This window comes from Brachyistius frenatus, unplaced genomic scaffold, assembly GCF_029030835.1.
Source record: "Brachyistius frenatus isolate BFR_SWC_R1_liver_20210118 unplaced genomic scaffold, ASM2903083v1 Contig_22, whole genome shotgun sequence".
Lineage (NCBI taxonomy): Eukaryota > Metazoa > Chordata > Actinopteri > Embiotocidae > Brachyistius > Brachyistius frenatus.
Genome location: NW_027210621.1, coordinates 2516481 through 2541313, shown reverse-complemented (window position 1 = coordinate 2541313; position 24833 = coordinate 2516481). Strand labels below are relative to the sequence as shown.

The following is a 24833-nucleotide window of genomic DNA, read 5'->3' as shown; positions in this document are numbered from 1 at the left end:
GTGCTACAAGCTAACAGGCTACATCTGAATTTAGATTTAAACGCACCTGGAAGAAAAATTATAAACCTCGGCGCAATAAATTTGGACTATTTTATTGCGTAACAAAAAATGTGTCACACATGACACTTCCTAAGGATAACATGGCCTGCGGCGTGGGTGGGAGCGTGTGTGTGCAGATTTGTTGTCATCTGTTATCACGTCCCGATAAGGCAGACAGCGGCTCCAGATTCTCTTGGAGGCAGACAGCAGTGTGACACTCCTGGTTTCAGGTTCCGTGTTCAGGGACCCAACCTGTTGTGTGCTCCCCTCTTTCTCGACGCTTGTCTGCTCTGTTTCCTCTCTAATAAGGGACGGGTAGACACCCCAAACACATGCACGCACACACGCACACACACACACACACACACACACACACGATCAGACACATTCAAACACCCTAATTCCTCTCGGTAAAAATCATATTTGGCTTTTTAGTTGCTGTAAAATCTTTATGTAGCCCGTTAGATAAATTATTTCTCTTAGGCTCGTACTTGAAAACTTGTGTAAACATCCGTCTAAATGGAGGGCTAGAACTTGAAATGCGATTGCATTGTGCGTAATGACAAACTGCAATACTAAAAACTATCCAACAAGTCAGTTTCATTTAATTTATCAAGTTTATATATGAATGCTACCCTAAACCAAAGCATAACAACGTTTGTATGAGGAGGGAATAATGATTTAAGAAAAACACTTTTAACAATCTAATTTACTTTATTTAGAGAGTAATAAGGCCTATTAGGGTGTATATTTGCGGTAAATAAACTGATAATCTTATGCCTACAACATCAGGCCTAACATGTCCCAGACATCACTACACGTCATTGAGTGGGAGTACCAGTGGCTCAGGGTCCCACTGGCTCCCCTCTCCCTCCTCCTCCTTGCGTCACCGAGAAGAGAGGGAGGCCGAGGAAAAAGTTTGGAGACAGAGTTGACATTCAAAATGCACACTTCACTCAAGATCAGTCAGGTATACCAAACTAATACTTACATCCAGTAAATACCAGGAAGGGAAGGGGGGTTGTTGACGTCTTTTTGTTGCTTCCATATGACAGATTAATAGTTTTTTTTTTTTTTTTTTTTTTTAGTTCTTGGCAATGTTTCTCAGCCCCAGCACGTCCACTCCCTTCTCTGTAAAGGATATATTAAACTTGGAGCAGACTCATGACGTTCTGGTGTCTTCTCTGGACGTCTCTTCGCGCATGAACTGCTGCGCCACGCCGACGTCCTCCACCTGCATGCTGGCCCGCCTAAAGCAGGAGCCTCTCCGGGATATGTCCGCCACCGTCACGCTGTTTGGAGAAGACGTCCACGACTCCAAAGCCGCCAGAGGCAACGGGCTCAACTTTGCTTCTACCTTTTATGGCAAATCCCTCCTAGAAATGGATTTGGATAAGGATGGGAAATCAGACGCCTTTGCGGGGAAACGAAGAAAAGGTGAGAAGAAGAGATTTAATTTTGTAGGCATGTATACAAAATGAGGCCTACATGGTTTGACTTGTCAAAAACGCAACGGATGCTCCAAAAAACAAATCCACTAAAGAAATAAGCATCGATACAAAAAAACAGATTTACTGGACAAAGGCCTTGAAACTTTAAGTTTAAACAAACACAAAAGTTTGAGTTCGTTGGCATGCTGGATTTCTGAAAATTAAAAAAAAAAAAAATTTAAAAAAAATTAAATCTGTGCCAATAACACACAGGTTCCACATGAAGTCATTACTCATATGATGTGCGTAAATTGTGTCAATTTTTAAAAGCTCACATCATGAAAGGCCAAGAGAACTGCACCAACCACAGCAATAATTATTTGGAGTTAAAAGCTCAAATAAATGAAAATAAAGACTTTCTGCTATAATTTACTTGTTTGGTTTAATCAGAGGAGTTCAGTGTTCCGGCCGAACCTGTGGAGGACATGAAGCCCGAGGATCCGGACCGACCCAAGACCCGGAGGCGCAGGAAGCCACGGGTCCTCTTCTCCCAGGCGCAGGTGTATGAGCTGGAGCGCCGCTTCAAGCAGCAGCGGTACCTGTCCGCCCCGGAGAGAGACCACCTGTCCGGGGTGCTCAAACTCACCCCGACCCAGGTCAAGATCTGGTTCCAGAACCGGAGGTACAAGTGCAAGCGGCAGAGGCAGGACCAGAGCCTGGAGATGGTGTCCCTGCCGCCACCCAGGAGGGTGTCGGTGCCGGTGCTGGTGCGGGATGGAAAGCCTTGTCTCGCGGCAGACACAGCCACCTACAACCCGTCCTACAGTATGGGTCACATCAACCACTTCACTTACAACAACTATCCGGCTTTCAGCAACTACAGCAGCCCCGGCTGCAACACAAACTATGCATGCAACTACCCCGCGGCCACAATGCAGACTATGCAGGCACCTTCCAACAACGGGAATTACATGAACTTTGGGGTCGGAGACCTGAATAATGTCCAGAGCACCTTTTCCTCCAGTAATGGGGTGTCTTCATTACACGGCATTAGGACATGGTGAACAAGGGACAATAACGCCCCCCCCCCCCAAAAAAAAAAAAAAAAAAAAAGAAAGAAAGACAAATACTACTAATTATCTTTAACGGGATTTTATGACTGCATGCATTTTAAATGTCAAAACGTTGCGGAGTTTGTGTACCTTCTCTTATATTTAATGCATTACTTTTCGTTTTCAGCACCATTTTTTGTCTGAATAGCCAACATTTTCATTTATTTTCAACACATGTAAGTTAAGCAAAAATAAACAAGTTGCAAACACAGTTCTTTAAATGTTACTGAATTTTAAATTTACCGGGCCAATTTATATTTCTTTTACTATCTTTTATTTAAATATTTTTCCTTCAAAACTCATTTTCATTTGGGACAACTGTAATTATAACAAACTATAAAAAATAGTCTATAATAATAATAATAATAATAATAATAATAATAATAAAAGGTATTATAATAATAATAATAATAATAGTTAAGCTCTGTTATACATTTCTAAATTGTTAAAAACAAACTAAATAGATAACATTAAAATAACTTGGAAGACCACAGTATGTAAATAGTATGTCAGAATGAACTGTAATTATATCAAAAAATAAATAAATAAATAAATAAATAAATATATATATGCATATATATATATATGTATATAAATCCATGCTTGGTGGGTCACATACTGGAGCAAGTAACATCTGTACAACCCTCACATGCTTTGTGTCTGGTTAAAATGTTCAAGTGGCTATTAGGAAGCTTCCTTCAATGTACTTAAACAAGGTTAAAAGGTTGTTAAAAGTTTACACTTTTTACAGCCTGCTGTACTCTCTGTACATGTGTTTAAAGGTTGCTGGGACAGAGAAGGCTGTAAGTGAAGAGAGATGGCTGCTCGCCATGACCTTGACCCGTATTAACTGTTGAAAATTGGGTTGTAATAAGGAAATGCTGAAACAATTTTTTTCAGTATTCAAATGCTTATTTACATTAATTTAATTGTGTGAAGAAGACATTTCTCCACACAAATAATTGGTCAAAAGCTACCTCGAAGGTGACCAACCTTTTAACATGGGGACAAATTCAAGGTGCAACCTGGACCAAGATATTGAACCATTTTTGGACAGTAGCCCTGACTACTGTAGATTACCTTTCTAAACCCTTCTCTGTCTTGCTGTTGAGTTTGAACATTTTAAAAGACTAAGTTTAGTTCAAATATTTAACTAAATTGTTGTATATGATAGTTTAACATACTACAATGAATGTGTAGTTGCTGAGATGCCTGTTAGCCGTCTGGTTCACGTGTTTACACCGCTGGCTTGGTGCTGCGTATGCTTCCCGAGACAGCAGCCCACTTGTCCAGATACAAACCCAAACACTTGATTGACAGTATCTCAGTGCTATATGCAAGAATAGTCCAATTTGCTTGACAGAGAGCCCAAGGCCTCGTCTAAGTATGCAGTTATATGAACAGGCTGGCTCTGCCCAACTGCCTCCACTTTACATGAGTAAGAGATGCTTAGGCCATCTCTCAGGTCTCTCCACACGTATTCTGTTGGCTGCTATCTTACTTTAAACAACAAGCAAGGCACAAATCCACATTTCAGACACATTTTAAATACCAAGCCAGAAGCTTTTGTGTTTATTAATACTAAATACTGACAATTACATGTATTAAACAGAATGGCAATGCCAGGCAATTGCAGAAAGGGTAGCAAGGTCATGTAGCTTCTCTGGCCACCCTCTCCTCCGTGGTGTTGAAAAGGCAACGTCAGATAACAGCGCCACACAGCCCTAAAAATATCCCCCCTCGCCCTCCACCTACACTGGAAAGGGAGAGGGAAACGGGTTGGAATAATCTGCTTTTCCGGGTCTTATCTGAAGAAAGGCAGGGATGCATGCGGCTCCATCTCGGTCAGTGTGAACACTGCTACTCCTTTTCTGAGCTTTTCTGCTCAGCTGCAGCGCCAGAAGCCGAAGCTTACGCAAGCGGAGAAGGAGCAGAGTGTGCTGACCCGACTCACACTTAATAAAGTTGTTTTTTTCTTTGGTTTGCATGCCAACTGAATAAAACATGGGGATTATTTGAAGTGCATGCACACCAAGTGCTGTCCAGCTACTGACACACAAACTGAGAGTGATGTTCAAAAGCATTCTAATATTCTATTCCCCAAAAATAGCAATAAGTAATTATTATGCAGTTATAAATTAGACCTTACAGTAATTATACCGTTATTTTGCTATAAATAGAATTTACACAAAAAGTTTGAAGTTCATTTGCACAGTGATGATGAAAAATGGTTTGGTCACCCTGTTACACATACATGTTCAGTCCTATTGTTCCCAAAGCTACATGTCCTTAGTAGGGTGTCATTTCATACTGCTATTGAATAACAGCAATTAACAGTGTTGTGCTATAAGAATGTTTAATAACAGACCTGCTAATAAAGGGTGTCTCTTGTTTGTAATGATCAAATTTTCCTAAAACTCTCTTTCTATTATTTTTCGGAATTATTTTAGGCATCTTAAAAAAAAAAAAAAAAAGTCCTCTCAGAACTTATTTTTGTGTCATATGTAGGGTTGAGTACCAAAGTTTGATAGTATTATGGCAACAACCAAACTGCTACAATTACGTCTATTATTGAAAGTTCCCTAATGATTCGGGAGCAACTTTTGATACGTAGGCTGCATCCACACTAATATGACCACATAACTGTTGCTACGTTTATGCAGGAGTAAATCTCATCAGTGTCACTGAGCTTTTCTCGTGTATTCTACATGGGTGAAATTAAACAAATGAAATCTTGTCAACAAATTAAACATTGCTTGTAGCTACGGGTGTGCAGGTTTATCTCCCTCTTTGCTGACAATATTTCAACCTCAGCAGCATCACGGTTTAGTCAAGACTGCAGTCCACATTCCACTGAGCAGACATTCATTTGTAATGTGTGTAACATGAGACGCAGCTCAAACAGAGCAGTTTAAATCATTTGCGTTGACTATGGAAAGTACTGTATGTGGTTATGTGAGAGCTCCTCAAAAGGTACCTGGTCTACAGGAAGGGGAACAGTCTCTTCTTGAGGATGTAGAGAACTGTGGCGAGGAAGAGCGCCAGCGCCAGGAAGATGAGCAGTTTATCAGTGAGCTCCCTGCGGTTGTACTTGGTGATGAGTTTTCTCCCGAGCTGAATGGTCCCCGTCATGGTCTTAAACTCCTCATTCGTCTCCTGGATTGTTCTCGAGGAAGTTGCTTGGAGCAGAAGAGAAAAAAGTTTTCAACACAAAGCCCTTCTTTCATCATTAATATAAATGGATAATCATTTTCAGACAATGGGCACTGCAACAGTCCAACTAAAAATACTGTTAAAGTTGAATTACGTTCAGTCAACAAACAGAAGCCGCCACCTTTCGATGCCTTTTAAATGTGAATCAAACCTGTTCAACCTAACCGTTAACAGTAATATTGGAAGTATTTAGAAGTCCGTGCGGGAAATCTTGCAAATTCAACCAACCTTTGCAACATCTGTGGGAGCTTGCAATTTCGCAAATTTTCTGAGATTTCACTGCAGTAAATGCTCTTAATACAAACTCTGCAGAAGACACTGCGGCACACAGAAAGCCTTTCCAGACAAAACTCCCTTTATTAAGAATAACTCATCGACAGTCAACAAGGTTCCTCAACCTCTGCTCTCACCATCAAAACAAACAAAATGCTACGTGAATGAGAAAAAAATGGCAAAACTGGAACGACAGAGTTTATAGGAAATGTGGTTTTGTCAAGCGAACTGGTCGTGCTTCCCTGCATCAGTCTAATCACACAGTACTTGTTAAGTTCATGCAGCCTGTCAGCTGTAAGATTGCCTTTTGTTTTCGTGCTTACACTGTGTCGAATAGTTAAATACTTAAAGCACTTATTTTCACAGATGGAGCCTATGTAGTCTATATTGCAGTCACAGACTATTTAGTCTCGAGATGTTTTGTAACTTTGAGCCCATGGTTCTTTAAATTCAGAAATGAAAATAAAAAAAGATGAGAACTAAAATATTTCCACATATTTCTGTGATGTGCAGTAGGCCTTGGCTTACTATCACAGTGATCACATATGACTCTTTCTTCATTGAACAACAGTTCAAATAAAGCACCAATTCCTCTAACTTTACTGTTTAAAACGTAAATGACCCAAAGTTCACAAATTCCCGAGAAAAGCTGCTGCTGCAAAAATCAAACATCTTTGATTGCAACATTCACAAAAACCCTCCTGGAGGGATTGATTGAGCATATGACAAACAGTACAAACAGGTTTCTTAGGAACACATTTCTTGATAACAGGTGTTTCCTTCACAGACCTAGTGACGTTATGGACTCTTCACTCTGCTGAACTTGCTGCGCCATCATCCGGCTGATACTCATAAGATTCTCTGTAATGTCACTGTTTGTCTGTGATAGGCCCTCCTTGGTCATCTTCCTGATTTAAAAGAGAGAGACAGAGACCTGTGCTCAAGCAAACCAAGGTCTCGTATAAAAGGACTGGAAAGATGCTAAAACAATGCATTCTTCTGAACACCATATTCGAAAGATAAGGCTGATGTCGGACTGTCTGTAAAATGTATGACACACCGCCTGCTCACCGCTCTCTCACAGCACAGTCGGCTCCATTCAGAAGTGCCTGTTTTTCCATTTTGTCGATGGACAGCTTGCTGGCCAGGTTTGCTTTCCTCCAGGCTGTCTGGTTACTGCAAAACATACAAACACGGGAATACAATAGCATTCAAAATGAAGTAAGCACGGTCAAGCAGGTCACATTTCTAAATGCATCTCCCAACAGGTTGAGGCAGAAAAAGTAACACGGAAATGAGGATGTTATGGTCATGTCATTTATTCTCAGAGACTTTACCTCAGCATCTGTTTTCTGTGTCCCTGGACCTGCCTGATCAAAGCTTGCTTGTCTGACTCTTTGTCCTGCTCCATTGCCGTCTGCTCCAAGTCCTAACACAAAGGCAAAGCTGTCTCCGTCACGTGTTTTACCACAAACAAGTCGTACTTAAAGCCTTAAACTGAGATTAAATCACATTTCTCACCTGGATTCGTAACCGCAGGTTGTGAAAGCTCTTTTTCACGTCTGCGTTTATTTCTGTCAGCTTGCCTTGAGGACCTGTGCACTCTGTGATATCCTGGTGAGACAGGAGTTAGTAAGAGAGATCATATTTTGACCACCGTGACTTCTCTTCAGTGTCAAATCAAGTATACAAATATAAAATCAATCTCTTTCTACACAAAGCCCTTAACGACCAACTACAGCACGTCAATCACTTTGTGAGAAAGATATTTAATTTCCAATGAGACGAGAACAAAATGTTACAATTAAGAAACCGGAATAGACATCGATAACTTATTTTGTTTTACATAATTCACCATAAATTTCCACTCAAATAGAAACTCTCCATCACTTCAGCTCCAACGGTCGCTGCCAAACACCGACTCCATGTCGCACAGGGTAGCGGGGTAAAAACACACGATCCCCTGCCGTGACAGGCCCGAGAACCAGCGTGTCCTAACGCAGCACCGAGTCGTCTTACCAAAGAAACATTCGCACCTGGATGAGAGCCTTAATTTCCAAGTCATATTTCAGTATTTCTTGTTCACATATTCGGACGTTGACGTCTGAGGACGCCATGTTGCCAACGTATCAACTGAAACTACGGAACGCAGGAAGCCGGTTCTGAACTTCGACTGATGACGTCACCCGCACTACATGACGCATTTCGAGATGATACGTAATACATTAAATATAAAGTCTATGAAAAAAAACGAAAAAAAGGAACTTTGGAGACGACAAAAAATAAATAAATAAATAAGAACATAATGTGACAGCTAAATATATCAAAAAACTAAATGTGTATTTTGTTTACATTCAGCAATGACAAACATATGACGTTATTTACTAGGATAATATATTATTACACTTCTGGCAAAGGCCATGGGTTCATAAATTAGTCAGAACAAAATACAAAAGTTATGGACCAATGGAGTTAATAATTAGTTTATTACTTATTGAATGGATTACATCCGTTACCAACATAAACAGACCAAAAAAAAATACATCAAACACTATTTCACAACTATTTCATTAAACATCATTCATATTAAGAACAACATTAAACACAATGTACATCATATATAAACCCAACAACAAGTGAAGGTTGTTTTAATTGAAAGTAAAGCACATCCAGTGAGACCTTAGTCCTTTGGGAATCGCATTGCACAAGGCACTAGTGTGGACAGCACTCAATAATCACGCAGGGATCAGAGTTATCAGGCGATTCAGAGGAAATGATCTTGGCAGTTGCAAACATCCACTGGTATTCAGCAGTGGCAGGTCTTCCGCTGCTGAGAGAAACTACAATACAACACAAAACTTTAGAGGAAACTTAACAAAGTGACATAAAAATTAGCTGCAGGTAGATACAGGATTGATAAGATGCTTTCCTCTTTTAGAGGGAGAAGTTTACCTGCAAGTTCAGGAATCCTGGAAGGACAGATTAAGGCCAGTGATAGTTGAGGTACCAGATGACATCAGTGGATAGGGAAGGCCCCATCAGTGGGTTCAGCTGGGCCAGAATTGCTATCAGCCAGCTGATGGACAGGAAAGATATTCATATGTGTTAATAAAGCAAGAGGGCTGCAAATCATTATTTTCACGGTCACTTTTGAGCTTTTTTGTTTTTATGTTAAGCACTTTGAACTGACTTTGGAAAATATACAAATAATTATTTTTCGGGATTATTGATTAAGATGTTGATTACTTTCTCCATTCATGGATTAGCTGTTCAGTCCGTGAGAAAAAAAAGGTGTAAAATGGCCTCCAGTGTTACCCAAAGCTAAAGGCGCAGCCTGCCATTTCTTGTTGTGTCCAGACCGACAGTCCACAAACAAAATATATTCAGTTTATAATCATGGAGGACTATAGCAATCAGGGAATATCCACATTTAACAAGGAATAAGAGAATTTAATCCATAAGAAATAATAACTCAAAAAGATCCAATTATTTAAAAAAAATAGTTGATCAATCCCTCAAAGCTCAGTGATGTGGGTCCTTTTCTATTCTGTAGTAAAACATAATTTTGACTCCACACACCAACATTTCACTGCAACACTGCGGCCCTTCGGCAAACCACTGTGGTTGGCTGTAACACTCCTTTGTCTCTACTGCCCTCTTTTGCCCACCGGCACGCAACATAACACCAGCTGCACACAAACTGTGACTGTAAATAATTTATCATAGAAATACTATCTCCATCAAGAGGCTTGGTTGTATTATAACAGTAGTGTACACAAATGAATATGGAGTCACTGAAACAAAGAAATCCATCCTCAGGCTCAGCATTACCGATGAACGACCACTTGTGGAAATGTTAGTTTTATTCGTTTCATCTTGTTATATCCCAGCCCTGATTCTGTTTGACCCTCCACTCACCTGCACACATGTGGTGTTATAGGTGTGTGTGTAAGTATGACGACACAATGCTGAGAGACCAGGATGATCATACTTACAAGAGGTAGCAGCAGACTGCGGTTAACACCAGCATCGTGACGATCACTCTGTGGGAAGAGGAGGAAATATTAAAAGAAGAGATACTCGACATCAAATAAACTTCATTCACATAATGTCGTGTCGGTCAGCTCGATCTCGTGATGCGAGTGACAAACACACAAATACAGGAAGTTGCATTATTACCGTCATATTTTTTTTTTCAGAAGCGGAATATGTTTGAGTCTTGTATCTAAATACAAAAAACTGAGCCACTCCTGCAAAAATACTTCCTTCACACAGTAAAAAAAAAAAAAAAAGGTCAAATCAGCTTCAACCAAACTGTGACTGACTAACGAGCGACGTTAGTTCACCGCGTTTAAACTTCTTCACCAGCGACGTTTACAAACTTGTTAACAAGTCAACTTCAACTTACGCACCGAGCATCAGCTGGTATCAAATGAGGACAAGGTGGACAGCATGGGACAAAAACAAAGCAATAACGTGACTAACTAAAGCCAGCTGAGGGCTAAAAGTGAAGCTAACAAACTCACCCTCTGTTGGGTCCTTTGGGGATAAACCACGGCACCACTCCGCCAATAATACCCCAAAACAGGGTCATCACGGAGATGGTGATCGTAAACGCCAGCTCCGCCATGTCTGGGGCTTTTGTTTTTGTTTTTTTGTCGAAAACCACAACAACAAAATAATCCAAAAACAGCGACAAACTTTTGACTTGAGACAACTTTTAAGTACCGTCCAGCTGCCACACACGACCGAGCAGCCGACGACGCAAGAGGCAGCACGTATCACATGACCACCGAAGAGGAAGTGGAGGGCCTTTCTTTCTGAGGAGACGTGCGCTATTTTAAATAGTTTAACAGGTTGAAAAATTCGGGAAATTTGGTCGCAAAATATTGGGATTGTTTCAATTTTTCTTAGAAAAGTAACTTAAACCTGAGTAACTCTGCCGGAACACTTTACGTGTCTACGTTTGTCTCTCAGAGTATCTTTTATGGGGATATTGCGACACCTACTGGTCATTTTGCAATATTACAGAACATCCAAGCAACGCCGGGCTCCACTTTCTGATTTACTTCTGCTTGAAATGTAAGATGTATTTTAAATATGTTTAAGAGCGCTTGGAAGATGGTTAATGTAGACCCCAAAATCTTAAAATGTCAGCAATATTTTTGTATATATTGTGTATGTTCTGATATACACTGCTCAAAAAAAAATAAAGGGAACACTTGAACAACACATGAATGAATGAAATATTCCTGTTGAAAATCTTTATTCATTACAAAGTGGAATGTGTTGAGAACAAAATAACATAAGAATGATCAATGGAAATCAAAATCATTATCCCATGGAGGTCTGGATTCAGAATCATACTCAAAATAAAAGTGGAAGAATCAGATCACAGGCTGATCCAACTTCTGTGGAAACTCCTGAAGACAAGTCCAGATGAGTCTCAGTAGTGTGTGTGGCCTCCACGTGCCTGTATCACTCCCTACAACGCCTGGCCATGCTCCTGATGAGACCACGGATGTTCTCCTGAGGGATCTCCTCAGACGTGGCGTCGGTGGACAGAACGAGACACGATGTCCCAGATGTGCTGGATTGGATTCAGGTCTGGGGAACGGGCAGGCCGGTCCGTAGCATCGATGCCTTCATCATGCAGGAACTGCTGACACACTCCAGCCACATGAGGCCGAGCATTGTCCTGCATCAGAAGGAACCCGGGGCCCACTGCAGCAGCAGATGGTCTTCAATGGGTCTGAGGATCTCATCCCGGGACCTGATGGCAGTCAGGGTACCTCTGGCTAGCACACGGAGGGCTGTGCGGCCCTCCAAAGAAATGCCTCCCCAGACCATCGCTGACCCACCGTGAAGAGCGCAGGGCGCCGACGGAGAAGCTGCCAATCTTGGTGTTCTCTGGCAAATGCCGATCGCCCCGCACGGTGTTGGGCTGTAAGCACGGGCCCCACTTGTGGACGTCGGGCCCTCGTACCGCCCTCATGGAGTCTGTTTCTGACAGTTTGAGCAGAAACATGCACATTAGTGGCCTGCTGGAGGTCATTTTGTAGGGCTCTGGCAGCGCTCCTCCTGTTCCTCCTTGCACAAAGGAGCAGATAGCGGTCCTGGTGCTGGGTTGTTGTCCTCCTACGTCCCCCTCGTCTCCTGGTGTACCGGCCTCGTGTCTCGTTCCGTCTACCACACTGTCCAGGAGTTGACTGATGCTTTGATCCAGGTCTGGGAGGAGATCCCTCAGGAGAACATCCGTGGTCTCATCAGGAGCATGGCCAGGCGTTGTAGGGAGTGATACAGGCACGTGGAGGACACACACACTACTGAGACTCATCTGGACTTGTCTTCAGGAGTTTCCACAGAAGTTGGATCAGCCTGTGATCTGATTTTTCCACTTTTATTTTGAGTATGATTCTGAATCCAGACCTCCATGGGATAATGATTTTGATTCCCATTGATCATTCTTATGTTATTTTGTTCTCAACATTCCACTATGTAATGAATAAAGATTTTCAACTGGAATATTTCATTCATTGAGATCTAGGATGTGTTGTTCAAGTGTTCCCTTCATTTTTCTGAACAGTGTACTTCAACCAAGAGCCTGTCATTTCTATGCAAATATCACACGCTGATATCGTGTGCATATCGGGGCTCTTCTGACATCTTGCCAGCTCAGTTTTTACATCCATACCACCGTCAAGGATCAAAGGACATGTTTTTTTTACACACCAGGACTCGTACATCTCTACTTTGTAGCATGCAAATTGACAAAATCAGTATCCAAATGTATAATTTGCTAAAGAGGGCGACTTCCCGCTGGTGTGATAGAATATTCAAATTTCACAACTTTCCTAAACAATTTGGCAAATCCAGCACATTCATTGAGTACGTTTGTGATTTCTTCTCCAGATCTGTAACTATATTTTATGACAGGTGATGTTGCATATAAATTTGTTTTCGAGTACCTCAAATCAAGCATCCATGTTTTAAATACATTCCCGGTGTCCCTATAAGAAAGTTTGTAATCTATACAACATGACAGACAACGTGAGATTCCATTTACACAATTTATTGATAGCAAAAGATTATTTTCACTCCTGCATCTTCTCAATTGTCTCCTCCTTGTATTTGCCCTTCTCCTTTCCGTCAGCGCGAGACTTGGCCTTACGCTCCAGGATCTTCTTGCGGTCCTTGTCCAGCTTTAGCCTGGTGATGACCACCTGAGGATGACAAAAATATTGGCTTGGTCAACAAACTAAGAAAAAGACACAATTTTAACACAGTGGTAGAAATAAGCCAGAACTGAAATTCTGGCAACCGAACATCGATTACACAGCCAGCGTTTCCAAAACGGATGAGATTACAACCAGAAAGCTGGTTAATACGCTCGTTCTGTGCACTGATTTCACAGCAGTGTACAAAATATGCAGTTTGTTGTCTGTTGAAAAATAACCCACTGCTATCTAAATCTTCAAAACAGTCTTTTACAAATGCAAAACAAACAAAGCCACCCGTGCTTTCCTGCTGATTTAGCAAGAAAGTGGAGGTGTAATTAATAGTCATGGCTGCGTTCCATGTCGATGAGCCAATTCCAGGTCACAAGGTGCAGTGCAAGCTGATTCAACAGTACGTCTTACTGCACTAAAACTGAATGAAAGCCCTCACTGCTATTACATCTGTCTTTTTCTGCTACGAAATGTCAAAACGTGAATATGGCCGACTAGCTGAGTCCAATCTCCATTGGCAGGATCAAAAGCACTGAAAAAAAAAAACCAGCATAATGACCATGTCGAATGATCAATCTCACCTCAGTGACCGTCACTAAGATCTTACACACAACACTACCTGAGCTACAGGAACACAAATAACACCTGCTTAGTGTACCAGATGACTGAACACAAGAAAATGTTATTGGAGCTGCAACAATTATTGACAAAAATATTCAGCAACTATCTTGATTAATTGTGTAAGTCACTTTCAAACTAGAAATATCAACCCTGCTCCAGCTTGTAATTTATTAAGTTTTGCTGCTTTTTCCAGTACCATGTGATGGTACATAAAATGTTTCTCGAGTCCTTATACTAGTGTAAGTTGGCCTGTCGTGTTTGGGGCAGCAAAGCCAACACAAGAGCTCAATAGATGTCAAACAACTGTCAGGACATCCAATTAAGACAGATTCAGTAAAACCACCTCTACTAGTCGTCTACTAAAGACATGCAACAACATTAAATCATAAGGCTAAACAAAATAGGCCATGTCAAGCCTTTAGTAGTTTCAATGACTGCTTTAAACTACACATTTGTAATTTGGTTTGATCCTATTAACATATTTAGATGAGAAAAGGATACAGCACTAAACTGCAACCCTTCAACCAAAATAATGTAAAAATAATTTGTTGTTTTTCTAGTGTGGGTGTCTGTGCAGACGGCTGCATGTTAAAGACTGAGACTTTAGAGACGGTGTCCAAATTCTTCCGCTGTGAGAAGGAAGTATCTCTGAGCTCACCTGAAATCTGACTTCAGGCAAACCTGTGAGCGACATTTAAGATATTCTCACAGCTCGTTTGGAAGCTAACTAAGAGGTCCAATAGGGAAGTTGCACAGGTTTGATGCGGGAACTTGGAAAATATGAGGCAATGAGGGAAAAGGGCTCCCGCCTTGTTTATATGATGACATCGTGGCAACTACGGTTAATGGTACAAGATGTACCGTCTTGCAGTTTTAGAAAACGTGTAAGCCTCAAAGAAACCCTCTCTTACATCCGTGTTCAATTTTGGACATCAGAAACACTTCATCATAACGCAATCCAACACGTACTGACTACAGCCTCAAAGTGGATTCAACACCTCTCACAAACTGCTAACAAGAAATTAAAACTTAACTGCGTAACAACTCTTGTCAGGTGCACACGACAAAAGGACACTGAACATGAAACACCACTCTTCTGGTCTGCCATATCATTTTTAAACCAACACCAACAGTTCTCTGGACTTCAAGAGCACAGTAAAAGAAAAGCAGGTATGTGGACATTATTTAATCGCTTTAGACACTAATTAAGAGATTGTGTGACAATTTTCACTTAACTACAAGAAGATACCCAGAGGGAATAAGACCACGTCTTAGATGTAACTCTTGACTTTAAGTTTAACAGAAGTATGTGACCACCAATGTGTGACTGTTGTTGAACAAGTCACATTCACACCTGCCTTGTTTCCAGTGAGAATGTACCACAGTGAGGATCTACCACAGTGATGATCTACCACAGTGAGGATGTACCAGTGAGAATGTACCACAGTGAGGATGTACCAGTGAGAATGTACCACAGTGAGGATGTACCACAGTGAGGAGGATGTACCAGTGTGTCTCACCTTGCTGGGGTGGATGCCGACATGGACCGTGGTTCCGTTGGCCTTCTCTCTCTGAACGCGCTCGATGTAGATGACGTACTTCTTCCTGTAGACCTGCACTACTTTGCCGATCTGCTGGCCTTTGTAGTGTCCACGGACAACCTGTTATTGACAGGAGCAGGTCAGACAAACGCAGCTAAACTTACACATAGTATATTAATTATGACAAAACTGTAACCACCCAAACTACAGTACCTGGACTTCGTCGTCTTTGCGGATGGGCATGGACCTCACGTTGTACTTCTGGCGGAGCTCCTTGGACAAGGGCGAAGACATGATCTTCCTCCTGATGTGTGAGGGGGCATTGAAATGCCTCTTGCGGTTCTTACGGCGGGAGGATGTTACAAATGGATTCAGCTTCATGATGCTGGAAGGAAACAGCAGCGCAGTAACCGGTTAACAATAATCACCAATAGATCCACGAGAAAAACAACCGAGCACGTGAAGACCGTCGACACCACTTATTTGACTTCTCCTGCAAGCCAGCTCACCGGAAACACGAGAGACACCGTGTCCGACCTGGACCGAGACTTTTAAAAAGTCCACTACTTTGTCTCGGGCATGGTAGGGCTTCAAAGCTGAATGCTAAGCTAAACCCGCTAAGAAGCGAGCATTATACAGCGGACAGACCGAGGTGGTAGTTTTTCTGTTCCGACATTAACTCGGTGAAATCATTGAACAAGTTACAGACGAGACATTAAAACGCATTAACTGTAAAGGACGGGGACGAGTAGTCGCGAGCAGCTTCACTACCGGTAGCAGACATGCGGATGGTGCCGGACCTTCGAGGGAGAACCGTAAGATGGTCGCGTTTATTTAATCATCTATTATCAAAACGGGGTCAATACAGACTTCCTTTGAATTGTACAGGTGTTTAAGTGGTGCTCGGACTCGTTCAGGGACACGCAGACAGATCATATGGCGGATGGATGGCGATAACTTTGGTGAAAATATCCGCCAGAATTCTTACCCTGCCGTCTGCTCCTCTATGGCCGGCGGAAAAGAGACTCTCAAAGTACTTCCGCTGGCATTAGTTCACACTCAAGTCTCGCGAGATCTCCGGGGAAAGAGCATATAAAAGCAGAGAAACGCCGCTGCAAACATGAAATACTTTGATTTTTATTAGCACATTTCACATCTGTGCGTGTGGTTTGAGTAATAGAATACGATATGATGAGGTTATTTTCAAGGCTTTTTGTTTATTTATTTTTTTATTCTCTATTGTTGCAGCAAGTTAAAGTTCATAGAGTTCGAATTTGTACAATCCTTACAAAACAAAATAAATATTTGACTGTGTTTCTTGGTTTGTTTGTATAATATATATATATAGGTATATACTGTGCTGTATATATATATATATGTTGACTGTGTTTCTTGGTTTGTTTGTATATAATATATATAGATATATAATGTACTGTATATACTGTGCATTTTATATTTTATATTTTTTACTGCTATTTACTGCTATTTTATTGCTTTTCTATTATTATATTCTATTATTTCTATTATTATCTTATTGCTTCTGTATGCTGCTGTAGCGAAAAAATTTCCCCTCGGGGATTAATAAAGTAAATACATACATACATACATACATATTTGTAACGTTTTTATTTTATTTTTATTTTTTCGACATTAGGCCTAAAGCCTGACTAGATTTCAATCATTATGAGATATCACCACAAGATGACGCCAAACCCAATTAATCGATAAACTTCATCAAACAAGTTTTATGATTAATCTGCCCTCTGTTCAGCACACACATGAACCTGCTGTCATAACTTTTCTACCACTATCGTTACCAATAGGACAAAACAGAACATGATCAGTAAAGCCTGTAAAATATGCGAGCCAAATTCTAGGGAAGCTTTTTAAAACGTTATATTCAACATCCTATCGAAATCATAACCGACGTGAACTTCATCAGAACAACTTAATATACATCATCATCCGCTTTAATGGCTCTTTTTACGCAAATCAGCTGACATACACACGAGAGGGGAGGGGAGGGGGGTGTTTACACCGGCAGACCACACATACACTGACCTCCCATCTGTGAGGACAGAAGCGACCCCCTGTCCTGCTCAAACAACTCGCCCACATACGCGGAGTGAACTACCGACAGGGAGGCGGAGGCGCTCTGACACCGTGCGATGTTTTGCTCCCCGGGGGGCGTGCAGTTGTACCGGAGCCTGCTGCCTGCCTGCGAAAAGTGATGCTGTCATAGCCCCCCTGCGCGGCGGACATCGAGCCTCTCTCCCCTCCCGCACCTCCCTGGATCCTCTCTGGCTGGCTGTCGCGGCAGCAGTGCGGATGTGGAGCCCGCAACGCAGCGCTCTTCATCCGTCGGCAAGCACCGGAGAAGAAGATGAAATGTTTTTCCCGTTACCTCCCGTACCTCTTCCGCCCACCGAGCACCATCCTGTCCTCCACTTGCCACACCGAAGGTAGGGTGGGACGCCGAGGGGGCTTTCACGGGTCTGTGAGTTGCTCACTTTGTGCGTGTGACATGAATGTTTTCAGGCTCCCTGACACATTCATGTGCAGAAGTTAGACGGGCCAATTGCAGTGCTAGCCTGCATAGCCCATTGCAGATTTGCCACGGTGCATGAAGTTGTTGAAGCCGTTCTTAAATGTAGATGTGGGGCAGACCTAACGATTTCTGATGCACAAGACAGAAATCAGTCATCCGCTCTGTGTGTGATTGTGTGCCTGTCTGATGGAAAGAGTAGTCTCACTCATTTTGCTTCCTTTAATGCTGTCAACACTCAGGCCTACAGCATGCCAAGAAGAGAAAGTCAGTTTGTGGAGTTGCATGACAAGTACCCTACCCCCATCGCCCCTTATTCCTGCTTCTGGTTCCTTTAACAGAGTCACAGATGCCCCTCAGACAACACCTGCCTTAATTCACTCAATTCAGAGCAGGGGATCTTCTCAAAATGCTAACCTTTCCCATGTAATAGGTGCAGCCAGTCCAGACAGACTTGTTCCCCTGGAGTTGCCTGGAGTTAAAATGTTGAGTGGACTCCCCATGACAGTAAACACTTGACTTCATATGCTGGCTGGTCAATTCATCGTGCTGATTGCGCTGTCAGACGCAGCCCAAGTGGGTCTGAGTGTTTGTATAACCAGCCATTTACTAGGTCATAATGTGGAGACTGAGGCATTGCATTATTTAGCTTTGCATGGTTGCCCTCCTTCCTGTGCGCCCTCAGCCCTCTGGCACAGGAAGAAGGATACAGTACAGTATGTGGTGGTCATAGCCAGGTCCCTTCACAGCCTGTAGACTTGACCTATATAGGCCTACTGTAACTATATATTAATAAAGGAAGCGAAAGACATGCAAGCTATCGAAGCGTATGTCAGTCACTTACTCAATCAGTTATGCTCCATCACATCCATTACTTTTCCCTTGTCCAAACTTTTACTGCTGGTTTTCTACTATCCACTACCTGTTTGATTAGCCTTTTAAATTTAATTCTTGTGATTGAATTAATAAATGTAACATTTAAACACATTTTAAGAGTACAGATGCATTTATCAAATATTACATACAGGTTTTACATTCTGAGAAAACATGTAGAAAATGTCTCTTTCGAAGCAGTATAGAAATGCAATTGAATGAAAAGTAAATATAAACTTTTTTGTTTCCTGATATGGCTCTAAGGGTGCAAGAAATATGAAACTTGTCATGAATCTACAGAGTTTTAAGTTTGTGAATGTAAAATGTACCAACAAAAATTCAAAGAAATATTACACTTGGAAAATTACAGCAGCACAAAACCAAGATTTATGAAAGTCATCATTGTTGCAATGAATTGGCGTAACCATCATAGCAAAAGCAAAACATGATCTTAAAGCAGCTCAAGTACCACTAAATCACAACATAAAGATTAAATTTGAACTCCTAGATGATAAGAGGTGAGGCCACCAGACACCATCTTTTTCTCTGTCTTCACACCCACTCTCATTGTCTCAGCACACGTTCTACCTCTGCCTGAGATAATGGAACGATATAATAGAGGAAGTGATAGATCACAAAACATGGAGCTGCATTGCTCTGCCACAGTAATATGATACGTGATCCTGTGCTGCTCTCTGCGTGGAGAAATATGGAACAGTTATATGAAAGCAGGACTCAGAGATGTTGACTCTTCTGCGCTGGAGGCCAGCAGGGTACGATGACACAGCAGATGACCTTGGAGATTGTGATGTGTCGAAAAAAAAAAAAAAGGAGACACAGACCATCTCCTCTGCACGCTATCTGTGTGTTTGAAAAGAAAAGAAAAAGTAGATGTTTCCATGCACTGATCAATGCATGATGCGTGTGTTTAGCGTGTCGAGAGAGCTCTGGCCTGTCGTGACCTTGTTACCGAGGTTTGCCCTTCCATTAGGCCTGCTGGTCTTGAAGAGGCTGGGTGGTGAGTCACTGTGGCCCTCCTTCCTGTCCGCGCCAGCTGAGCAGAGTTCACCCCAGGGAGGATGAGTGTGCAGTTACCATGTTAGTGGAAAATACATTATATAAGCCCTGTACCACAGTGTGTGTGTGTTTAGTTTGTTTATCTGGGCCAATGTGGAGGGTAGTGTGCTAACATCAACTTGGACTCACCTGAGTCCCGTCTCTGAGGGATCCACAGCCAGCTTTTGTCTGCCTCTGTTTTGGCCCCTATGTAAGGTTGTATGAGTCTCTCTGTGGCTCTTATCTATTCTTTTTTTTGTCCCCTGATGTTCTTTTTTCACCAGTTTCACATCAGTCTGTCAGTTCTGCTGTGATGGATTAAGTGTTCAAGTTTTCTGATGGGTGTGTATATGTGTGTGTGCATCTCCTTGCTGCTGTTTTGTGTTTGAGTCAGGAAAAAAAAACGTGCGTCCCCAACTGACACCTCACGGCATCTCTGACGCTGCCATCAGTCAACAGAGCCAGTCCTGCATCAGCTTCGTCCTTCTAGCTGGTTTCGTGTCTGAGGAAAACTCTGATACATTATTTGTGGGAGTGTGAATAGAGAAGCAGAAAAGAGAAGTGCATTTTTTTTAGATTAGATCTGTGACAACTCTTTTTGATTAATGACTACAGCTGAAACGTGTCTTGTGTTATGTTTGCACGTTTGTATATTTGTGTACTTCGCATTTTTGCATAGGGTGTTTTATTCACAAGAAGAGCAGTGTGCTTCTCGTGGCAGTGCCTGAGGGGGGACTTCTGTCGGCACTTTGACAAAGCGTGACACTGAGTCTGAGTTTTGTGGGTGAGGAAGGCACACACACACACACACACACACACACACACACACACACACACACACACACACACACACACACACACACACACACACGCACACGCACACACGCAGAGCGTATGTTGGTGTGTATTTGTTCCGTTATCATACATCCTGCTGTGTCGCTGTTATCCTGACAAACACCCAGTTCACAGCTCAGAACACACTCCGCGTAATCGTCCTGCCCTTTGCATCCCGCTGGGGACAAACACCCTACATACACAAATCACATAATTCACACACTTGTACACGTGACTGTTCTGTTTCAGTTTGTTCAGCTTTTCAAACAGGAGACTGTCCTTAAAGGGGTAGGCTACTCCAGAAATTCACATTATACTCCCACAAAGTTGAGTGTTGACTTGCAAGAGATATATTAAAATAATTTAGCCAGATTTTTTTTAAATTTTTTTTTTTGGTACATATCAAGCTATAAAACTTTGGATGCTACATGTCACATATCCCCACAGTGGTGTCCTTTAAATTCCACACCTCAAGTTTGTAACATGTAAGTTTCTGTAAAAGGTTTTTTGTCTCCAAGCTCAAGCTGAGGCTGGGATAGTCATGGTGGCATCACTGCGACATCATTAGGCTTATTTCCACGGACATTGGAAAGCATATCCAGAGACACAGAAGATAATATACAGTATAATACAAAGTGTGAAAACCGCTATTCATATAGTGGTTTTCACAGTCTGAATAGCTTTCTAAATAACGCATAAACTGAACTTGACATTCAAAAATGGTTGGATTGCCCCTTTAAATTAGGATACACACGCACAAACTCCAGTGACGGGTGCTCTCCTGCAGCAGATCTTGTGATGTCATTATAAGTAAAGAGAATTTCCCTTGGAAAAGATTAGAATTACAAAACAAGAGATTTGTTTATTTTTTTGGAAACACGTGATGGAAGCAGTACTATTTTGGTACTGGATTGTGACATTTTTTAATTTGTTTCTCTTAGATGTATTTCTGTTTTGCAGCAGAGAAACAGAGGCATTACTACAAAGATTGTCATGGAGTCAAGGAAAGTGTATTGGTTGCTCTTGAAGTTTTCATGTGAATGAAACTGTGCTGTCGTTGTCATGTAAAGTTTTAAACTTTTTGACAAGGGACCAAATGATCATGTGTATTATGAAAGGTGTTGCTGAACCCATGAAGGATTACTGAAGAATTATCATCAGAGTGATGTTTGTCTTTTAGTTCATTGTTTTGGTTTCATGACCCATACCTTTATTGGTTCAGTTCACTCTCACCACTCTCATCAGTAGTGCTGCCAGCAGACAACAATCGTACATGTAAAAGCTCAAATAAATGTCATCGAAGAATCACAACAGAAAGACACTGAGTGACTAGCTGGTGAACACAGAGGAGCATTAAGGAGCTGAGGAGCCAGATAGTTTTCTCAATCTAATGTTGCCATAACAGCTTAGCTTGTTGTGTTGTCAAGACATCAATTAATGCATGTTTAAAGGACTTGCAAGATATTCATGTTGTGAAAAAAAGTGATGCCCGAATCCACTGGGATTTAATTTGTGCCATTACTGACCTTCATAAACAGATTATATAAACTATGATTGGTGGAATCCAAGCGAAATAGGGTTTCTATAACAAAGACATTTTCTAAACTCTGTTTGTACTTTGGCCCTTGGTGTGCCCTTGTTGTGAAGCTCCTCACTGATGACAGTATTACAAACTTGTGATACAGTGTATAAGTGAAGAGGCCAAACTAACAAATTGGAGAGAAACACAAACAACATGTCATATTCAGCATTTTAGATGGTAAATTATATGTAAACTGTATTCCTGGAAGTTTCTCCAATTTATTCAGTAATAGGGCAGTTTGACAAAGGAAAAACTGTGTTTGAAGTGATGGAGCACATTCCTAAGGGCTATACAACAATTATTTTCATACTGAATTGAATGAAAGGAAACAAATGGATACCAGGAAGGAAGGGAGTCAACATAAAAACACTTTGGAAAAAGTTGAGTATGTTAGAAGTAACATTGAGGGCTAAAACCTGTCTTTTTCTTCCCACTGAGGTGGATCTCAGGAGCCAATGGGAGCTGAAATGAACATGACATTCTCCGGCACAGTGAGACGAAAACACCATAACATATCAGTGTCTTTCTCACACAGCACTCGCCCGCAATATCACTTTACCACAAACACTTCCTGCTAGGTTTCCCAAGAAAGCCAATAGGAAAACAAGGAAAGACATGAGCAATTACAGTATCACCAAGACTCCCCTCACAGTTTACAGCCTAACAGGAGGCAGCGTTATCATTACAGCAAACACAGTGACGCAAGCCTTATTGTCTCCTCTCTTTATCACTCTTTCTTAATATGTGGAACCAGAATAAGAGTTCCTTCTGGGGCCTGGGCCCCCTCTGTTACACAGCATCGACTATGCCCCTGTTGGGAGCCGTATAGAGCCAGACAAAGAGGCTCCTTATCAAACAGGACTGCTGGGCCTTTGCTCCGACTGACAGGCTGCAGCAGAGACACAGCTACTATTGGGATTGAGGTATATATAGAACATCAGGACGGGCTTCCTCTTTCCCTCGGTCTCCTTCTCAGCCCGTCTGTCTCTGCGGTTTTGTAAAAGGTCCTGATGGGCTGAGTGAGACAGGTTAATGCGAAACAAATTCACAGTGCTGCAATAAAATCAATTCATTTCATTGAACCCTCATGTATGGCAATGCTCCTACATCTTGAATGGGTTGTCCTTGAATAATAATAATGTTAAATTTCTGTTTGGGGGCAAACATGGCATTAAAATATGCAGTAGCTAACAGCATATGATTTTACTGTTATTTTTAGATGTAGTGAACCGGCTTTTAGAGGCAATATTATTTTAACGCTGTCCCAGAGTAGTTAAAATGATTTCAGTATTGATCTCTGCTCTTTAAAAAAAAAAAAAAAAAAAAAAAAAAATGTTTTAGATTGTGATATACAAATAATACAATTTAAAATTAGACTGGTATTACAAGCGTTCACTGTACCCAGGTGACACACATGGATGACAGGTTTTTCCTGTTTGCACTGCAGCCTTTTAAAGTTGAGTGAAGTTAGACTAGAAGAATAGACTAGCTTGAATAAAACTTTAATGAGACTGTGCAGCTGCAGAGAGGAGGATATACAGCTGATAAGAAGAACAAAGGTGTACAGGAGATAGTAAAACAAAGCTGTTACACATATTTGAAACTATGTAACAGAAAAAGTAAAACCAAACGTTTTTTTAAACTTTAAGCAGATGTACTGAATATGAGTTCGTTGCTGCTGTATTTGAAACTACATTATGTCCACTTTTATATACAGTCTATGGAAGAAATAAATACTGTAAAGGGTACTTACCCTAGTTGTCATTTATACAGTTAATACATAAAAAGATCATAGAGGGTCTCAACAAATTTAAAACAATGGTTTAGCTAAAAAAACCAAAAAAAACACACAATTTGAAGCCACAGCTTTTAGGAGGAAATAAGCACACAAATAAAATGACAAGTTGGTGTTAGAATGATCTTTAGTGCATTAATTAATAATCAACACTTGACTACGTATTATAGATCAGCTACACATGCCTTCCCCTTCAACCTGACTTAGATTCAACACCACATTAAGATTTTAAAAGTGCTTAAAAGTACTTAGCAAGCAAATGGAGAAGTGAAATATGGAGTTGTATAAATGCAAACTGGACCAAACTGGCTGAAAAATAGACTGAGGACAATATCCACTTTTATATAATTAATAGTTAATAGCATTTATAATCAATAATACACTAAAGTATCAGTGTGTTTAGGGAATCTCCTGGGAGAAATTGAATTTAGTGTTCAGAATTATGTTTTCATTAGTGTTAAATTACCTGAAACTAAGGATTTAAAAAAAAAAAGTTTTTCTTACCCGAAGGCAAGCCCCTCACATCTACACAGGCAGCAGGTTTTTGGGTCTGACACACAGCTAGGTTTTTATATTGGTTGCCTGTAGAAACCCAAACCCAGCCATACCCGCAGGAGCAATGGATCTGATCCAGCTAGATCTCAGTTTAGGGGCCCTTTCATTGTTTCCCAGCATAGTTTTTCGATATCC

General features: G+C 41.3%; 5 protein-coding genes across 9 annotated transcripts in view; 2 read left to right on the top strand and 3 right to left on the bottom strand.

The window, feature by feature from the left end:
- Positions 1–1136: 1136 nt before the first annotated feature.
- On the top strand, positions 1137–2533 carry nkx2.5 (NK2 homeobox 5). The gene is made up of 2 exons (XM_069696710.1): positions 1137–1476; positions 1920–2533. Exons 1-2 carry the CDS (start codon positions 1137–1139, stop codon positions 2531–2533), a joined length of 954 nt encoding a protein of 317 aa, XP_069552811.1.
- Positions 2534–3192: 659 nt separating this feature from the next.
- LOC138620012 (vesicle transport protein SEC20-like) lies at positions 3193–8206 on the bottom strand. 4 transcript variants are annotated; one of them, XM_069696893.1, is made up of 7 exons: positions 8104–8206; positions 7589–7681; positions 7405–7496; positions 7139–7243; positions 6857–6975; positions 5559–5760; positions 3193–4337 (listed from the first exon to the last, which is right to left on the bottom strand). In XM_069696893.1, the coding sequence occupies exons 1-6, from the start codon at positions 8182–8184 to the stop codon at positions 5564–5566; spliced, it is 687 nt and encodes a 228-aa protein (XP_069552994.1). In that variant the 5' UTR covers positions 8185–8206; the 3' UTR covers positions 3193–4337; positions 5559–5563. The 4 variants fall into 4 exon arrangements, with proteins under 4 accessions (XP_069552994.1, XP_069552993.1, XP_069552995.1 ...); XM_069696892.1 differs by having other exon boundaries at positions 3193–5760; XM_069696894.1 differs by having other exon boundaries at positions 3193–5760; positions 7589–7671; positions 8087–8200.
- A 328-nt stretch (positions 8207–8534) lies between these two features.
- atp6v0e1 (ATPase H+ transporting V0 subunit e1) lies at positions 8535–10845 on the bottom strand. 2 transcript variants are annotated; one of them, XM_069696708.1, is made up of 4 exons: positions 10594–10845; positions 10063–10110; positions 9020–9143; positions 8535–8925 (listed from the first exon to the last, which is right to left on the bottom strand). In XM_069696708.1, the coding sequence occupies exons 1-3, from the start codon at positions 10695–10697 to the stop codon at positions 9050–9052; spliced, it is 246 nt and encodes an 81-aa protein (XP_069552809.1). In that variant the 5' UTR covers positions 10698–10845; the 3' UTR covers positions 8535–8925; positions 9020–9049. The 2 variants fall into 2 exon arrangements, with proteins under 2 accessions (XP_069552809.1, XP_069552808.1); XM_069696707.1 differs by having other exon boundaries at positions 8535–8907; positions 10594–10842.
- A 2278-nt stretch (positions 10846–13123) lies between these two features.
- On the bottom strand, positions 13124–16534 carry rpl26 (ribosomal protein L26). The gene is made up of 4 exons (XM_069696891.1): positions 16447–16534; positions 15672–15843; positions 15438–15578; positions 13124–13290 (listed from the first exon to the last, which is right to left on the bottom strand). The coding sequence occupies exons 2-4, from the start codon at positions 15837–15839 to the stop codon at positions 13162–13164; spliced, it is 438 nt and encodes a 145-aa protein (XP_069552992.1). The 5' UTR covers positions 15840–15843; positions 16447–16534; the 3' UTR covers positions 13124–13161.
- A 1009-nt stretch (positions 16535–17543) lies between these two features.
- The window catches only part of ppp2r2ba (protein phosphatase 2, regulatory subunit B, beta a), a 43797-nt gene continuing 36507 nt past the window's right edge, over positions 17544–24833 (top strand). The window contains exon 1 of the mRNA XM_069696887.1: positions 17544–17920. Within this exon, the coding sequence (XP_069552988.1) occupies positions 17842–17920 (79 nt within the window). The 5' untranslated portion in view covers positions 17544–17841. The remainder of the gene's footprint in view (positions 17921–24833) is intronic.

What these genes read in the sequence shown, in the direction of transcription:
- nkx2.5 (XM_069696710.1), top strand. Translation starts at nt 1,137, where the DNA reads ATGTTTCTCAGCCCCAGCACGTCCACTCCCTTCTCTGTAAAGGATATA. An exon ending in TGCGGGGAAACGAAGAAAAG is followed by an intron (nt 1,477 to 1,919) that starts GTGAGAAGAAGA and finishes TGGTTTAATCAG; the next exon opens with AGGAGTTCAGTGTTCCGGCC.
- LOC138620012 (XM_069696892.1), bottom strand. Translation starts at nt 8,184, where the DNA reads ATGGCGTCCTCAGACGTCAACGTCCGAATATGTGAACAAGAAATACTG. An exon ending in AAATTAAGGCTCTCATCCAG is followed by an intron (nt 7,682 to 8,103) that starts GTGCGAATGTTT and finishes CTGTCTCACCAG; the next exon opens with GATATCACAGAGTGCACAGG. An exon ending in ACCTGCGGTTACGAATCCAG is followed by an intron (nt 7,497 to 7,588) that starts GTGAGAAATGTG and finishes CCTTTGTGTTAG; the next exon opens with GACTTGGAGCAGACGGCAAT.
- atp6v0e1 (XM_069696708.1), bottom strand. Translation starts at nt 10,697, where the DNA reads ATGGCGGAGCTGGCGTTTACGATCACCATCTCCGTGATGACCCTGTTT. An exon ending in CCCAAAGGACCCAACAGAGG is followed by an intron (nt 10,111 to 10,593) that starts GTGAGTTTGTTA and finishes CTCTTCCCACAG; the next exon opens with AGTGATCGTCACGATGCTGG. An exon ending in GCAGTCTGCTGCTACCTCTT is followed by an intron (nt 9,144 to 10,062) that starts GTAAGTATGATC and finishes CCTGTCCATCAG; the next exon opens with CTGGCTGATAGCAATTCTGG.
- rpl26 (XM_069696891.1), bottom strand. Translation starts at nt 15,839, where the DNA reads ATGAAGCTGAATCCATTTGTAACATCCTCCCGCCGTAAGAACCGCAAG. An exon ending in GCAAAGACGACGAAGTCCAG is followed by an intron (nt 15,579 to 15,671) that starts GTACTGTAGTTT and finishes TGTCAATAACAG; the next exon opens with GTTGTCCGTGGACACTACAA. An exon ending in TCGGCATCCACCCCAGCAAG is followed by an intron (nt 13,291 to 15,437) that starts GTGAGACACACT and finishes TGTCATCCTCAG; the next exon opens with GTGGTCATCACCAGGCTAAA.